At 42.3% G+C, this 17,394-nt stretch overlaps 1 protein-coding gene across 4 annotated transcripts in view; it reads right to left on the bottom strand.

Moving 5' to 3' along the window:
* LOC115343587 (amyloid beta precursor protein) overlaps positions 1–17,394 on the bottom strand; it is a 243,124-nt gene that overhangs the window by 62,119 nt on the left and 163,611 nt on the right. For all 4 annotated transcript variants that reach the window (XM_030019716.1, XM_030019719.2, XM_030019718.2 and 1 more), the window contains 3 exons: positions 15,240–15,373; positions 5,577–5,651; positions 4,305–4,463 (listed from right to left, as the gene is read on the bottom strand). In XM_030019716.1, coding sequence (XP_029875576.1) covers positions 4,305–4,463; positions 5,577–5,651; positions 15,240–15,373 — 368 coding nt within the window. The remainder of the gene's footprint in view (positions 1–4,304; positions 4,464–5,576; positions 5,652–15,239; positions 15,374–17,394) is intronic.

The following is a 17,394-nucleotide window of genomic DNA, read 5'->3' on the forward strand; positions in this document are numbered from 1 at the left end:
TCTCCGTATAAACGAACACTGCTCCCATAGCACAATGGGTACCAGAGCGAATTCTGAAGGCAACGAGATAAAAAGCATGGCAAAAACCATTTAAATGGATTAATGTACATGGCTAGGGTTGATCTTCATGATCCTGCTCTGTTCAGCAATAATTTACATTTCAGTAAATAGAGCCGAATTAGAAAGAAGCATTTTAAACTGATTTTAATGATTATATGCTCACTTTAAACTATGCGCAAAGTAAGGAGGTTAATTAATTACCTTTCAAAGTTTTCCTGTATGTTTCCTTGCTCTGAAAGCTTTTATTTCACCACTAGGAGCTGGATTTCTTTTCTGCTTCTCTTCACCCCCTGCCACCAGCTTCCCACAGAGAATGTGCCTTTCTTACCAACAAAGATTAAACAGGGAGACATAAATCCAGCAAAATTTGACATGCATGTGAAAGAGGGAATATAAGCAAATTACAGAATCAATCTGCTCACAGAGAATGATGGATTTGAATTCCACTATTTAACTTGCAAAATGAAGGGGAAAATTTCCAACTGTTTTAAAAACTAGACGCATATTGGTTCCAGCTGCCACTAATCCTCCTTTTCTGTAGTAAGGCCATCAAGCAGGATGAAACAATACAGTATTTTGACACTGGATACTGAACAGCTGCACCCCATTTTCAAAGGCAACAAAGTATAGCAGCACAGTTAAGCTGCATCAGGAATGAGGATCAAATTTTAAGTTTTGGGGCAGCCTGCATGACAGTGCTTCTGAGAACAACGGTACAAATATTTGGTTTTGCTCAAATTTATTTTCTAGTAGACCTTGAAGCTATGCAATTTCATCTCTGTACGCTCCTTGCCTCCCTTGCTGCCCAGAGTAGTACTCTGAAGCACACCTCTGACACTGGCATTGGGTGATCATGTGCATAACACCTGAAAAAAACCTGCAGTTAAAGTTTTTGGTCTGGTGCAGAAGCTATTCGTAAAGAATTCCCAGACTTCTGTAGTTTTAGGTAGAACGGCACTGAAAATAGTTGATTTTCTAGGCATGTACAAGAATGTAATGACTACCCTACTGGCCCAGACGAAAGGTTCCCCTAGTCCCATATCTTGCTATCCTACAAGGAAAGTCTCCTCCAAAGGAGCAAGTAAATGATGATACTTCTCCCCACACAGCCGTGCAGCTTCCCCCCGCCCATAGCTCAGGGACTCTCCGAGCCAGAGGAAGTTTTTCTTCAGCTCTCCTGAAGAGCCTACCCCTTGAACACAAGCACCACATAATCTGTATACATACAGAAAACAGGAATTCCCAGTGGATCAGGATTTCGTCACTCATGGAGAACCGTGCATCACATCCATGATCAGTCTGTTGACACCAGCAGTGCCAGACTCACTGTTCTCCTGTGATAACTGATCTGCAGGCAAAGGCTGGTCATGGATTTCTAGACATCCAAGAGTAAAATGAAATCCTGCTACTTTGAGTGGTCTGCCAGAAGTCAAGAAAATCTTGGGAAATGTTCAAATTCAAGTACAAGGCAGTATGCCCAAGTGATTAAACAGCACATGGAAAACACTTTTTGCACACACACATCTATATATGTATCTATACACTTTCCTAGCTGTCTGCAGAAGACATCCACTTCAATAAAAAAGCCTAACTTATTTTTCAATTTAAACCCAAATACTGTCCTTACAGCTTCAGAAAAAGAGACTCCATTACTTTAAATATTCAGAATCTACTTTTGTAGTAAACACACTAATAGCAAACCATGTAATTCAAAGCAGGCTGTGGAAGTGGGTTCTTAAAAATATTTTTTGAGAACTCCAAAAAAGCCTCCCTTTTGTAAGATTACTTAACAAGCCACCAAAAAGGTCATGACTTACTCTCCCAAAGACAACACAACTGCATCAAATGTACTAGGGAAGTTTGCTAGGGTATCAGAGTTGAATTTTCCATTAATCCCATTTTCTCTTTGTCTAGGCAGCCAAAGTTTAGATTCACAGTGTATTCAGATTTCTGGCTCCATATCCTGCAAAGCAGTTAGCGGACTGGATTCATTCATTAGGACATTCAGCTATCATCCATCACTCCTCAGGTTTCACCCTCTGCCCCACAATAAAAGCAGACAAATCCTCCTGCTGAATTCAAGGTCAGTTTTTTCATGCACTTTGGCACACATCTGACCAGCAGTTCAGAGGCACATGCCTGAACTGTCAGTAACTTCAGAGCACACAACCAAAAAATGCTGAGGCAAGGACAATACCACCACCAAGACTGGCAAAGGAACTGTTTGAAGACATTAGTCTTTAAACTGTTCACCCCCATTAGTTTTGAGATGAGTCCCCATTTGGTAGCACCTTCAGCTAATGTTACCTCCATGCTTGCTGCCTGCTCCTTTCAGAATGATTAGCTTTTGTAGGGACACAATATATGATGCACCTTAGTCTTTTACCAGTACCTTCAAAACTTACTTCTACTGGAGTCATGTATCAGTGTTCTTTGACATAGCCTTTCAGGCCTGATGCTCTCCCACTGATGCAGTAAATGTATTATTAATTTAAATGTCCTGAGAGCTGACTACAAGCAACCCAAGCATAAAATGCAGGTTTTTCTGTTCCCAAAGTTGGTGTTAACGTTTTTGCCCCTTCATGTTCTGCAGCCAAAGTTCACTTTTTTTTTTTTTGCAGTGGAGATGTCATCTGTGTTCCACAAGCACGAAAGGTGGAGTTCCCTTGTGCTAGTAACGAAGCTGCACATTTTGGCAGCTCTAGAGTCCATTCTGCTGTTATGTGTGGTCCCCATCTTCACCTTCCACAACCTCAGATACCTGCAGAACCAAGCTGTCAGCCTAATGCACACACAACTTGAAATCAAATTATTTTTCTGGGATACTTTTCAGACAGGATTACACATTTGCATGAGGCTCAACATTACAGCAACAGCTGATTGGCTAAAGCCAAACGTGAAATCATATCTGAGGAGAACTACCCAAAATCACACCACAAGACAGCGAACACAACCTGCAGCCAGTCCATGCACTCACCTCATCTCACTCTCAGTTCTGAGCTGCAGACTCCAGTTTCCTAAAGGAAGCTGCAACCCTGCCTGTAACTCGCTAATCTGTCTGCTAATGAATCGAAGCCATTCACTACCCTCACAACAGTCAGAGGTTACAATATGCATCTCACCCTCAGACCAAACAACACCCTTTACCAATTTAATACAGTCTAGCTTCATTTTCCACAAATTACTATGTTGTAAAATACAGATTAACTCTTCATACAACTACTCTGAAGCTTCCCCGTGACACTTTTACCTAAGTAAAAGATTTTTCTTTTACTTGGCACACACAGTAGAAACAAGACAGTTTTGCACCATGGGGTGGAGGAAAAAGTTTGATGATGATAAAGAACTAAGATGATGATCACTTTTTCATGCTCACTGAATACACAGGTTTCTCTGCAGAAGGAAATTCACTTAAAGCATGTTATTTTACCAGGTTAGCTGTATTGATGTAATACCCTGTGAGGCCAAATTCAGGATCTAATGGCTACATCTTACACTGCTGATCCAAAAGTCTTTTAGTAACATAATGTTTTTTCCATCTAAGAAGTGTTCAAGAGGTGAGAGGTATATAAAACATTTGACTGTTTTCCCGCAGTGTTCATGCAGATTCTCTTCTTCTGGAGGTCACAGACCAGTTATTTTGGTATTGAATACAAACATCACAGATATGGAGTCATTAAAAATTCCATTCAATCCACATTCTGAACTTAGTGTTTACACTCACCAATAGTTATCACGTCCAACACAGACAACTCTGAATTGCTAGTGCGCTATCTTCACGCCATGCAACAATCCTCACAAGATTTTTCACCAAACATTTCAACAGTTCAACAAAAAAAATAGAAAATCACAACCATCCCTCATCCTTAAGCTCCATCTTGACAAGATGAAGTATCCTATTGTGCATCACTTGGAAGGACACTTCATCATCCTTCTGGAGGATCTGTGAATGGCTACTATTTCTGACGACCAAATCAATTCTACATTATTTGCTTAAGTATCTTTATGTATGTATGTATCTATCTATAGGTGTGTACAGGGGGTGTGTGCTTGTGCCTACATTTATGTACACACAAAGTCTAAACTTTTAACTTTCAAACTAGCTGACTGCTGTAGTAGCTCTTGCATGGTGAACACACATTCACTGCTCCATAGGTGGACTCTACCTGGGCACACCTTCTTTCTCCCCAGAATGACTACAGTGATTTTGGCACAGCTGACAGAATTTGTGACATTGCACTTACCCTGGGCGGGACAGTCTGCAGGGCTGTGATATAGTTCTCCAGAGCAATGCGGCGACGGTCATTCAGCATGGCTTCCACCCGTGCCATATGAGTCTCCACCAGCTGTTGTCTTTCATTCGCTGCTTCTTGTTCCAGTGATTCCACCTTCTCCTGGAAATGCTGAAAAAAACATCCATCACAACAGGAACAGTGAAGACATCAGCAGAGTCCAGCAGACATGAATACCTCCGTCTGCAAGTCACCAAAACCTTTCCCCATGTCAGTCTAGCTTGGCTCCCAGGAACTCTGCACTGAACGCACCTTTTACTGATTTCAGTGGGAACTGCTGATGCCCTGTATTCCTGAACATCTGGCTGTATTTTATTAATCTAATAAAATATTCCTGACGTGTTCCGCACAACCACCAGTGAATCCTTCATTTGCCCTGAGACAGTGGTTCAGTGCTAGAGGATTGTGCCTAGAGGAGGGTAGAGTTTGGCAAGCATATGTCCCCTGCCATCACGAATCATCAACATGACATCATGAGCAAATCTACATGGGGGAAAAAAAAAATTCCAACCTGAACAGAATGACTATGGTTTCTTATAAACTGGCCACCAGGAAGAAAAATTGAGCCCAAACTTACTCCAATAAAGGAAAAGATTGACTGGGTAAAATGCAATTGACTGAGTAGAGAACAAAGCTGTGGGATCTAACATGTGAAGCAATCTGGTTCTGAATGTTACCTTTTTATAGTTTTGCATCGAAATCATTCTAGCAGTACTGAATAATACCTGACAGCCACAGTGGGATTCAAGGAGTGTCTGGCTTGTCAGAATTTTTGAATTACAGTAAAATTTTGGATAAAATAATTTTTGGCTGAGAGTTTCTTTCAGATAAAACTGACAGCAACTCCTTCCTTAAATCACATTTTCCATCTCTGCTTTTAGCTTAAGTCCTGCAGCTTATATTAGTTTATCACAGCCTAAATTTTGAAAGGGGCCTGTGGGAACCAAGTTTTCAGTTCTCACTGATGACAAATCTAAATTCAAGTGAAATTCTGCCCCTCCGTGCAGTCACAAGCAATGTCCTGCACAGCTGTTCCAGGGACTGGCTGCAAAGTACAAAGATACCCAGCAGCCATTAACAGCTGGAAACAAAAATAGCAACAGCAAGAGCAGAGAATAACATCAAATCTCTATAGACGTAGGTTTTAAAATTATATCACACCAGCACCCCTTGTATTTTAACTGTGACCCCAGCTGGTAAGGTTGTGGTTCCGTTTTCCTTTACCTGGATAACAGCTTTCTTGTCGGCCTTTGGCAAGTTCTTTGCTTGGCGTTCTGCCTCTTCCCACTCTCTCATGACCTTACGAACAAAACAAGGAGTGTGACTTTCATACTTTCCTCTCGTCTCAGGGCTTAACAACAGACAAGCACTGCGGCTCTGACAGTCATCTTTTTATATTCCTCTCCTCCTTTTATCTCTGTTAAAAAAGCTGTTACAATATTTAACAAAGGTGGAATCCTGTTATTAAATTAAACAAAGACGGTAAGTACTTCTGTGTCCGATCATTGTGCCAAGCTCTCACAACTCCACTGTGAAGCAACACAGCTGTAACCAGCCCTCAAGCAAGGGAAGTGGAGATATCTATGGGTGAACACACCAGCCCCTTTTCATCTCAGACAGAAAGGAAACTGCTTCCATCTATTGTACCTCCTTGGTCAAAATAAGAGAATTTCAATTCATTCTAAGTGACACTTTTTTTGGTACCACAAAAATTTTTAGATTTATTTGGACTACATTGCTGGCTTTCGAGTAGGACAGATCAAGAATTACATGCAATTTGTGCTAGTCTGTCCAGAAATAGGTGTCCAACACTTCAAGAACGGAATATATTTATATCTCAAGTACAACGCTGACAGAAGAATGATGTAGGAGAACTTTCAGTACCATTCGTTTCAGCAATGTGGGAGGCCACCTCCTGTAACACAGGGCAGTATTTCAATAGTCAGGGAATGAGTTATTCTTAACCTGCTGTCCATGACATCTGAAACCTTCTTGTGGTCTTACTTAGGGTCTTTACTCGTTTCACACCTAGACAGGAATCTGCTCAGGTAACACATTTTATGCAGGAACAATTGCTCTCACTGAATGCAGTGCACACAAACAAGTGACTTGTTTATTTGCAGGATTAGCACAATGTCAGACGAAGACAGAAGAAACCTAGAAGCAATTACTCAAAATGGGCATTTCCTTCCTTTCTCACCAAAAAACACATTTTCATACCGTTTAACAGAAATAGTCAAACATATCCTTTCTAAAGGGGATTTTAGAAAAGCTCCGCATGCATGACTGAAATTTTACCAAGACCAATACCAAAGGCAGGACAAATTAGACCTGCTGTGTATCATGTCCGCAAGTTGAGCCTCCACCACTCAGGTCCTGTCTCAGGCTCCCCCGTTCTCCCACATGCTGGACATTGCTAATCAGGCTCCTTGATGGGCAGAGTGGAGAGCACTAGTGGTGCCTCCAGTATCTGGTTGAGCCTGTGCCTTTAAAAAAACCCAAACCACCAAACCTGGGTTCAAAGGAGACTTTTACAAGTCTGAGTCCTTGAAATGTAATCCCCTCTCAGTCCTATATAGGGTTGTAGACCCCAACAATTAAACCAGCACGCAGGTGCCTGCATTCAAGACCGACTCAACGTATGGGATTTTGTTGTCAAGTTTTCATCTTCCTTTTGACCCAAAGCCTGGGAATGTATTTCCAGATAGCAATAACTCAGTCATAGTAAAACCAGGTCAACTCACTAGCAGTGAAATTGTTTATCTGCAAGAGATTCTGGCCTCAATAATAGCGCAAGAGAGTGGAGACATACATTTTGGGAAGCTAACATGATGCTGAAAACTTTAAAGTGGGAAATTGTTTTGCCTGCTTCTGGGCTTCAGCAAGGACATAGTTAGACAGCAGTCGTAAGCACAAAAACCTGAAGTCAAGTACTTAAAAATCACAGTCTTAACTTCATTCCGCTCTTTTACTGGGAACTGGAAGCTGAAACTTAAGTCCCAAAAATTGTACTACAACCTACATAAACTGGCAGCCTAGAAGTACCTCTTCAATTTAAATTATCTTCTCATCAGACAAATAAGCATTGATGTGCAAATTGCAGCCAAACTCTAGGGAGGTAGGAAACCAAAATTTACAGAGAGACATGAAAATTCATTTTCAAGGGGTTGTAGTAAGCAGCTGACAACAGAGAACATGATGTGCAGTGCACTGAAGTTACAGGTCGCCCCACAACCAGTTACTTTCCCAGTACTTTGACATCAGGAGATTTTACTGCTTCTCTGACACAGCAGAACTAGAGGACATGAACCAACACCACAATTTAGAGCACCATGATGTGTTCTGCAAAAAACTTATTAATGCTCAGAGTGCTGCTGTGTATTAAGTGCACATTAGGTATTAATCTTTTAATTGTACACCACTTAGGCCATATGGTTGTGGTGGCCAAGAAAACTTAATTCACAGGCAGCACCTTCCTAGAGACCTGAAATGTCACTGGTGCAGGATGTGAACATTATATTAATTCAAGTCATAAACCACAGTGATGTGCTCAAGCTTGAGCATTGGCCTAGGTTAGCAACTTTATGATTTTCTTCTCCCTCTTCTCCTTTTATGTCTTCAAATCACATCTCTGACATCTGCTTAATACTCTTTTTCATTCTGAATGAGCAGTTGATGGGTTTTCAGGACAAGAGTTCCTTTGCCATCTTTATCCCCCAAACTAACCCTCTGCTAATCCATATGATGAAAACAAGTATTGTGGGTAATGTGATAAGGAGACCTTTGGCCAGACCAGGTCTCTGCCTGTTTTATTTCTCTAAACCTTTAAAGGCATTGAAGGCAGGATGATAAACTGACAGCCTACACAGCTAGTTGGGAGGAATGTAAATTATGGGCTTCAGAGTTCAGCTTTGGTAGGACAGTGAATGGCTTGTGAAAAAATCAGAATGACATGGCTGTTTGCAGAAACAATATTCAATGTAAAGATTGCAGAAGGTGTGCTTTGAGTGCCGATTTTTGCAACTGAGAAGACTTGAATGGTTGAAAGCATCTCTGTGTGTATCCTAACTAACTGAAGATACAGCTGCCCCACAGCTATCTATGGGAAGTCATGCCACCACCCAGAGAAAACTTCTGCTCTCATCGAAGGTCATCGCTTTAGAGAATTATGAGTGACTAAGAAATATGCCGTAGCACTCTGTAGGAAACCAAAGAGCAGGAGGGGAAAAAAATTTGCCCGGATACGCATGTGCAGAAAAAGGCTGAACTTGGCCTCTATGCACTTACAAACCTATTCTTCTCTGACAGCCCAGATCTATCAAAGCCACACAGATTTATGGCTCTTCAAGGCTTGGTGGCTTTGTGCAGGGAAAATGACAACTTCTGGTTGAGATTTAAGAAGCAAGCCATTTCAAAGTCAAACTTCCTCAGAACTCAGGACTAAGTGCCTGGCAGACTCCTTTTGAAATTGGGCTGGAGGGGACAGCAAGAGGAAAATAGGAAGTACAGAAAGTGTCATTCATTATTAAGAGAGATGCTAAGTACAAAAAATCTCATTATATTGAAAACAGCAGTATTTACTCTTTTTTTTACACTAGGGCACAGAAGCATAGCTGCAAGAAAAGAATTTACGACAGACATTTGGGTTACAGCAATCAGACCAGCAGAGGTGCTTGCCTGAAGGTTTGGTTAGTTAGAAAGTTAAAGTCATGCCAATAAGATGCCTACCGTTGTCAAGGGCTTTTGTTCCACACTTAAGTCTTGACCTTTTTTCTGGTAATAACATCATTAAACCTCTCCAAAGAGCCCTGACTGTGACTGGGGTGTGTACTCCTACTCACCTGACAGTCAGTTTTAAGGAAGGAAAGAGCCCTCCCACATACAATAATAGAGATGGTGGGATCTAGGAAATATAGGGACAAGTATTATTTAACATCTTTGTCGAGGACATGGACAGTGGGATTGAGTGCATCCTCAGCAAGTTTGTGGATGACGCCAAGCCAAGTGGCATGGTTGGTACTCTAGAGGGAAGGGATGCCATCCAGAGGGACCTTGACAGGGTTGAGAGGTGGGCCTGTGTGAACCTCATGAGGTTCAACAAGGCCAAGTGCAAGGTCCTGCACATGGGTCGGGGAAATCACAAGCACAAATACAGGCTGGGAGATGAGTGGATTGAGAGCAGCCCTGCCGAGAAGGACTTGAGGGTATTAGTGGATGAAAAACTGTATATGAGCCAGCAATGTGCACTTGCAGCCCAGAAAGCCAACCGTATCCTGGGCTGCATCAAAAGAAGCGTGACCAGCAGGTCGAGGGAGGTGATTCTGCCCCTCTACTCTGCTGTGCTGAGACCCCACCTGGAGTCCTGCATCCAGCTCCGGGGCCTCCAGCATAAAACAGACATGGGCTTGCTCAAGCTGGTCCAGAGGAAGGCCGCAAAGATGATCAGAGGGCTGGAGCACCTCTCCTATGAAGACAAGCTGAGAAAGTTGGGGTTGTTCAGCCTGGAGAAGAGAAGGCTCCGGGGACACCTTACAGCAGCCTTCCAGTACCTAAAGGGGGCCTACAAGAAAGCCAGAGAGGGACTTTTTACAAGGGCATGTAGTGATAGGACAAGCGGTAATGGCTTTAAACTGAAAAAGGGTAGATTTAGATTAGAGGTAGGGAAGAAGTTCTTCACTGCGAGGGTAGTCAGGCACTGGAACAGGTTGCACAGAGAAGTTGTGGATGCCCCATCCCTGGAAGTGTTCAAGGCCAGGATGTATGGGGCTTTGAGCAACCTGGTCTAGTGGAATATGTCCCTGCCCATGGCAGGGAGGTTGGAACTGGATGATCTTTAAGGTCCCTTCCAACGCAAACCATTTATGGTGCCACTGATACTAAAAATCAGCTGAAGACCCCTCCAGGTTGTTGGAACTAGTGGCATGCAAGGATCAAAAAAAAATCTTGAACATAACACCAGCCCTGTTCAGGCTGGTTGAGGACTGCATTTTCAGATGCTTGCTTTGGAAATGAACTTCCAAGAAGCAAGACTACTCTAGGAGACAAGGTATCATTAAGTTCCTATCAGAAGTACTCTACATGCTATGATTCCTAAAATATTTTAAACAGCCAGAGGAAGAGTAAGTTTAAGACATGAGAATGTCACAAGATATTTGAGGAGAGAAATGTATAAATATACTGCTCCCTTGGGTAAGGTTCAATATCTGGTTCCACCAGGCTATTTAGCAGCAGCTCTTTAAGTGAGGGAGCTATAAAGGAGTTAACAAACTGGAAAGAGAAAGAGGAAAAGGGGAATTGTACCAAAACAGGAAATAAGAACCACAGCATCCTGCAATCAGTTAGCATATTCTCTCCCTGTCAGAGAAGAGCAAACATTTAAAGGTTACACATGCATTGCTGAATAGCTATCCTGTTTGCATGGGAATGTAGATCTGCTGTTATGTGGCGTTGCATTACTAATTCTTGGGAAAAGTTTAAAATTCTATGCTAATGTAATTCTCTTTACAGTACTGCCTAGGAAAGTTTCTAAGCCTTGTTTCTCCAGGTGCTGTGCAAGATAGTAAAGGCAGAAAAACTTTTATGGCCTGTAGTCTAAAGGGACAGACACTTAAGAGCTGAAGGGATTAGAACAGTCTGAACCAGAGGTGCATCAGGTCATCGTACTAAAGAGCACAGACTCCCCTAGTGAGAGTCTTTTAGGAGCTGTGAACTATGAACCAACATGACCATCGACAGAAGCTGGGTCTCTGCCTGTGTGAATATCTCTGTGCAAGAGAAAAAGAAACAAGTTGTCAGGATTTCATAGTAAATAAAGGGAAAACTCAGAAAGAGGATATACAGAATATCTGCATTTGCCCTGATGATGTTTTTATTAAAATAATTAATTCCAATTTAATTTTTTAATGATAAACTTCCCTACTCCTTAGATGATTACATTTTATATATGAACCAGAATGCATCTGATTTTTTTGAGTTAATTGGCTGCTACAAAGTAAAGCGTGCATCAAATCAAATACTGTTTTAAAACTAGCTGCTTTATTAATTAAAAGAAGTATCTATATTTTGTGAACAAACCAATTTATTTCAGATTATGACATTTATCAAGCTTAAAGAATGACTCGATCATTTTCCTAAAACCACTGATTATTTCCTCTCTTTTTAATAGACAAAAAATGGGCATTTCTGCTGCTTTATAAGGCCCCATTTCTCAGCTTTGAAAGAACTGGACTTTGAGGAAAAAAAAAAAGAATAAATATGTTCAGTGCAGCTGGAGGACTCAGCTAGTGACTCTTACTTGCTACCTTTTTTTTTTTTTTGAGAATAACATTGATGTCAAAAGGTTACTGAGTTAATTTATTCAGCACTGATTTTAACATAACAAGTAACAGCTTCAAATTAATTTTTAGTTAAACACGTATTAAGAACATACCCGATTTTAAAGAAAATGTAAAAAGCAATTTTTAAATACATTGCTAGAAAAGGAAACCAGTGATATGGGACACAGACGTATCACAGTTCACATGAGGAAACACAGAATGGTAAACCAGCTGGCTTTTCTACTTCTCCATAAGATCTTATATTTGTTAAACATTTGAAACATTAACTGGGAGAGGCTAGCTCAACGCTGTACAAAACATTACTCATAGAAGGGAAAACTAATTTTTAAAAACAAGTTAACTCTCTTCTTCAAAGCTCTGCAGGGGTTCCATGTACTTCAAGACATATGTACTTTAAGCTGAGATTTCATAAGCAGCTTAAGCAAATTAAAGATCAAAGAACTTACTTTCTTGATGTAGCTATCATGCTGCTGTTTCCCAGGTCTGATTTAGCTTGCTGAACTGGCTAGAGTTGGTTATTTTACTTTTTTTTGGAGGAGTGACATTGCAGTGAGATGAGGGAGCTGACCTGCCTCACCCCGCAGCTGTATGCTCATTAGCACTGACAGAAAGTATGGCTGGGAATGCGCTAACGAGGGCAGAGCACACACAGCACCAGCGTGATCTTCAGTCAAACCCTTGAACCACAGCCTTCATTTATGAAGTTGCCCCAAATGCGCATGCTAAAATGTGCAGCGCATTTATTCAGAAGTTTTCTGATGCTATGGTTCAGTGCTTTTCCTAGTTAATTTTGTTGGCCTCAAGCACTGACGTGGTACATTTTCTCTATATGATGTTGTCTGAGTGCCCGTGCATTTGATTAGCTCTTTTCCACAAACCATCAGCTTTGTAGAAAATAGAAAATACACAGTTCACCCAAATACTGCCCATAATTACTCAGCTTAACCTTTACATATTTGGATTTTGGAGACAAACCTGAAACCATGGTGGGAATCTGAGGATTGTTCCAGGGAAACCTGCCTTTCGTGCTGACTGTCCTTTGCTTTCAGGACACCTGCTCCTACAGTGTTTTTTTTAAAAAAAAGGCTATTTCAAGGGGAGGTAATAACAGGGTGATGACTGCATTACCCGCTGACCGTCTGTGTGCCTGGCTGGGGCAGGATCTCTCTCCTCGGCCGGGCAGGCTGAATGCACAACTTTTTTTGTCCTCCCAATTCCCAGCCTGTCCTTCCCAAACTGAGTAGTGTAGCCACACAGAAGTTTGTTATGAAGAGGACTGGGGTGAGCCATTCCCTTGGGGGAAACACAGCATGCAGGTGCCTTGCGAGCCATTGCTCACCTCCTTCCCGACTTACCCCTCGCCTTAGGGCGGCTCTGAGCCAGGCAAAAAGGCAGCGCTTGCACCATGGCTGCCTCAGCCACTGGTTGCTTTAATGAAGTTGTTTGATCTTCCAGAGGACAGGAAATCATAACACTTTACAAGCGTTAGACTGGGACTATGTTCTGTATTTAAGAAGGAGATAGCTTATTTGTGCTACAATGCTTCCCAAGCAGAGGAGGAGCACATCTCTTCCTACCTATTAACTGCCATATTCATGGCACGTGGTTTGCACCGATCGGGTGACTGCTTCAGGTAAGATGCCCTGCTCTGTTTACTAGAAGAGTGCCAGGCACAGCTACAGTGCCAGTAGACGGGGCCTTATTCTAAGAGCTTAATTTCAGGCCTACTCAAACATTTTAGCACATAGCTAAAGGTTAGTGTGTCAGTAACACAGAGTAACACTGAAAATGCAACAGGGGAACAAAGTTACAATGATAAATTATAGTAAAATAGCTACAAGGATACATGCAGTGCATCTGAATTACACTACCTTCATTTTTGTGGTTGTTCCATCCTAAAAAAATATGCACCACAGGCTTTCCTTTAAACCTCTTATATTTTTCTTTGTTGTTATTAGACAGAACTGTGACAATTTTTTATTAGCATTGCTATTATAAACCCTATTTCTGAAGAGAGTGGATAGCTCATCTCTTAGTGTTCAATAGGATTAAAAACAGTCTAGTTTCAGGCTACACAAATCTTTTTGGTTAAAGGAACAAAAGGGTTGATTCAGTTGGATTTTGGATCAGTTCAAAAGCACTAATTTTTCCTCTTTTCTTTAGCTTTAGATGCATTTCATGTTACCTTGAGGCTCAAGACCATTAGATGAACATATGCGAGCTTATGTTACCCCAGGGCACAGCCATGTATGCCTACACACAGAGAACAAAGCTAATCACAAGCAATCTCCTCCCTCAGCTGCTACAAAGGAAGGATGACTAATACAGTGGTCAAGTTCTTTACTTAGAAATAAGAACAATCTCACAAACCAAACATTTTTCCACAAAAATGAGAGAAATTTTTAACAGATTTACCAGCACAAGTAACTGTAGTGACTCATGATTGCAGCTGCAACCCAACCACAAATTTATGTCCCAGTCAGCCGAATTCTTAGATAGGAGTCAGAAAGGCAGTAAATGGAGTATGTACAAAATTGCAAATAGGTAGGGCAGCTGGCTGAAGCCTTGTGAAATAAGAAAATGAAGGACTCCAAGCATCTTATGACTTAGAATCATAGAATCATTTAGGTTGGAAAAGACCTTCAAGATCATCGAGTCCAACCATCAACCATGCCCACTAAACCATGTCCTGAAGTATCCTGTCCACTCGCTTTTTGAATACCTCCAGGGATGGCGACTCAACCACTTCCCTGGGCAGCCCATTCCAATGTTTGACAACCCTCTCAGTAAAGAAATTTTTCCTAATATCTAACCTAAATCTCCCTTGCCGCAACTTGAGGCCATTTCCTCTCATTCTATCTCCAGCCACCTGACAGAAGAAACCAACATCCACCTCACTACAACCCCCCTTCAGGTAGGTGTAGAGAGCGATAAGGTCTCCCTTCAGCCTCCTCCTCTCCAGACTAAACAGCCCCAGTTCCCTCAGCCGCTCCTCATAAGACTTGTGCTCCAGGCCCCTCACCAACTTGGTTGCCCTCCTCTGAACACACTCCAGCAACTCAATGGCTTTCCTGGAGGGAGGGGCCCAAAACTGAACACAGTACTTCAAGGTGCGTTCTCACCAGTGCCGAGTACAGGGGAACAATCACCTCCCTGCTCCTGCTGGCCACACCATTTCTGATACAGGCCAGGATGCCGTTGGCCTTCTTGGCCACCTGGGCACACTGCTGGCTCATATTCAGCCGGCTGTCAACCAGCACCCCCAGGTCCTTCTCTGCTGGGCAGCTTTCCAGCCACTCTTCCCCAAGCCTGTAGCGCTGCATGGGGTTGCTGTGACTGAAGTGCAGGACCTGGCACTTGGCCTTGTTGAACTTCATATGATTGGCCTCAGCCCATCGATCCAGCCTGTCCAGATCTCTTTGTAGAGCCTCCCTACCCTCAAGCAGATCGACCCTGCCTCCCAACTTGGTGTTGTCTGCAAACTTGCTGAGGGTGGACTTGACAGACGAAACTCCCTCCCATATTTCTAAGTAAAGAAATCTCCCCTTACCTGAGACATCCTTTCACGATGCTTAGCTTCAAGTCTCTCCTTGGCTTTCTGGAAATGCGCATGTTCATTCTCATCCCCAGGTGTCTCCAAGTATTTGTCAACAGCATCAGGAGTGCTAGCAGCTGTGGTAGGGACTGAGGTAAAATTTTGCGGGGTGGGGGGGGGGGGGTGAGGGGGGGAAGGGAAGGGAAGGAAGAAGAAAAGCAGAATTTCTACTTTAGTACAGGTAAAATTTAGTCGGACCAATCTGTTCTGTCAGGATAAAGCCATTCATTTAACCTCAGAGGAGGATATAAAAATGTGGTTTAGGCAGACATGTGAGACACACAGCAAACATGTAAATATACAAGGATTTCCCGCCCGCCCCATTTTCTAATCCAGGAGAAACTCTTCAGTGTGAACAAAGCAATGTTATTCAAACAGGTTAGAAACTGCTGCCAAAGGAAAAATTCCAAGGAAAAAAAAAAGCCTGGCAATGATTAAGGTACATAAACCAGCAGAAAGCCCTTTGCAAAGTTATGTTCTTTCTATATTAGTTTATTTTTAAAAGGTAAACTGTTACACCCGAGTGCCAATGCAAATACGTTTTAAAGCACCTATGGACCCCACAGTACCCTAATGGAATACCTCAAATCCTTCCCTTAGTGACAGTTTGGCCTCACAGATATTTACTTTATTTGTAACAACTTTGATTAAGAAAATCCCTCATGGATGCAGAAAATAATCAGCAAGCATGCACTAATTGCCAGCCATTCCTGTTGGATAACTAAGCGATACCTATCACACTGGTAGCAGAAAGATTTGCATTTAGGGTAATTCAAGCAGAGTGAGCAACAGTTCCTTCACTATGCAGCAACGTCCAACAACCTCTGCATTAACTAGAGTAACACTTCTGTGCTAGGGACATAGCAGCGATTTAAAAAGCTCTTCAATGATGATCAACTATTTCATTTCAACTATATTGTCCCTAAATATTTTATTACATAATTAGTTTCATTTCCCTGGTCACATTTAATAACTGCAAAGTTAGTTTAAAAATTCTGACACAAAAAGAATGTACACATCATTGTGCAGGATTTTTTTTTTTTAATTAATTTGACTGTATGTACTATCAGTAGTACCTTCAATGATAATGTGGTTTGTACTGGGGTGCAGTGCTGCCTGCCGGAAAAGCCACAGCCAGTGGAAGCAAATTCCGAAAACAAATCACCCAAAGCTCAGACTGAGTGAAAACATTTCTGTAATGCTCAGAAGTATTTCTAAATATCTGCACCTGGCTGGAGGCAGGGCCCCTCTAATTCTGGTCAGAGTATCCAGTACTCACTTCTCGTAAAATTGGCTCAGAATTCCCTTCAAGAGGATCAGAAATAAGATCAGCCCTTCTACTCTGTTTGGAAACTGAAGCGGCATTTTTCCTGGTAGAATCCCCTTTTGTGATGGTTTTTCCTCGCAACTCACGTACCCGTGCATTTAGGACCGAGGTAGGTTTTCCATCCCATTTCCTCATGTCCTCTCCATGATCACATAGGTAAAACCACAGGGCACCTCGTGGTGTGTACCTTCTATATTCTCTCTCTTGGGCAGAGGAGCGCTCACTCCTAATAGCTGAGACATTGGTCCTTACAGGTGGGGAATAGGACATACCCTCTTTGAATTGCTGGAAATCCTCAGACAGCTTCTCCACAGCCGAAATGCAGCCTTGTCGGGAGGAGGAGAGATTTTCTTCGTATTGACGGAGTTGGCGAGCCACTTCATCCACTGTCAGTGCCTCTTCACCGTTCCAGGTCATTATCGCCAGTGAGTTGGCATAGGACGATGGTGCGCTCCGTACAAACTTCTGCCACATGGGTCATGTGCATTGGACTTCGTCTGGATCTTTGGGTAATTGTGGGCTGTCCGGGTCATAATGAATCGTCTCTAGCATGGCTAATTCCCTCAGATATTGGACACCTCTTTCCATGGTGGTCCACTTGCTTGATTGACATATAACATCTTCCTTAAAGGGGTACCTTGCCTTCACACTTGACAGGAGTCGCCTCCAGAGGCTGATGGCTTGCGTCCCTTTTCCAATTGCCTTGTCAATGCCACCTTCCCTGGCAAGCGATCCCAGCTGCTTGGCTTCCCTACCTTCTAATTCCAAGCTATTAGCCCCATC

The sequence above is a fragment of the Aquila chrysaetos genome, chromosome 7 (assembly GCF_900496995.4).
Source record: "Aquila chrysaetos chrysaetos chromosome 7, bAquChr1.4, whole genome shotgun sequence".
NCBI lineage: Eukaryota > Metazoa > Chordata > Aves > Accipitriformes > Accipitridae > Aquila > Aquila chrysaetos.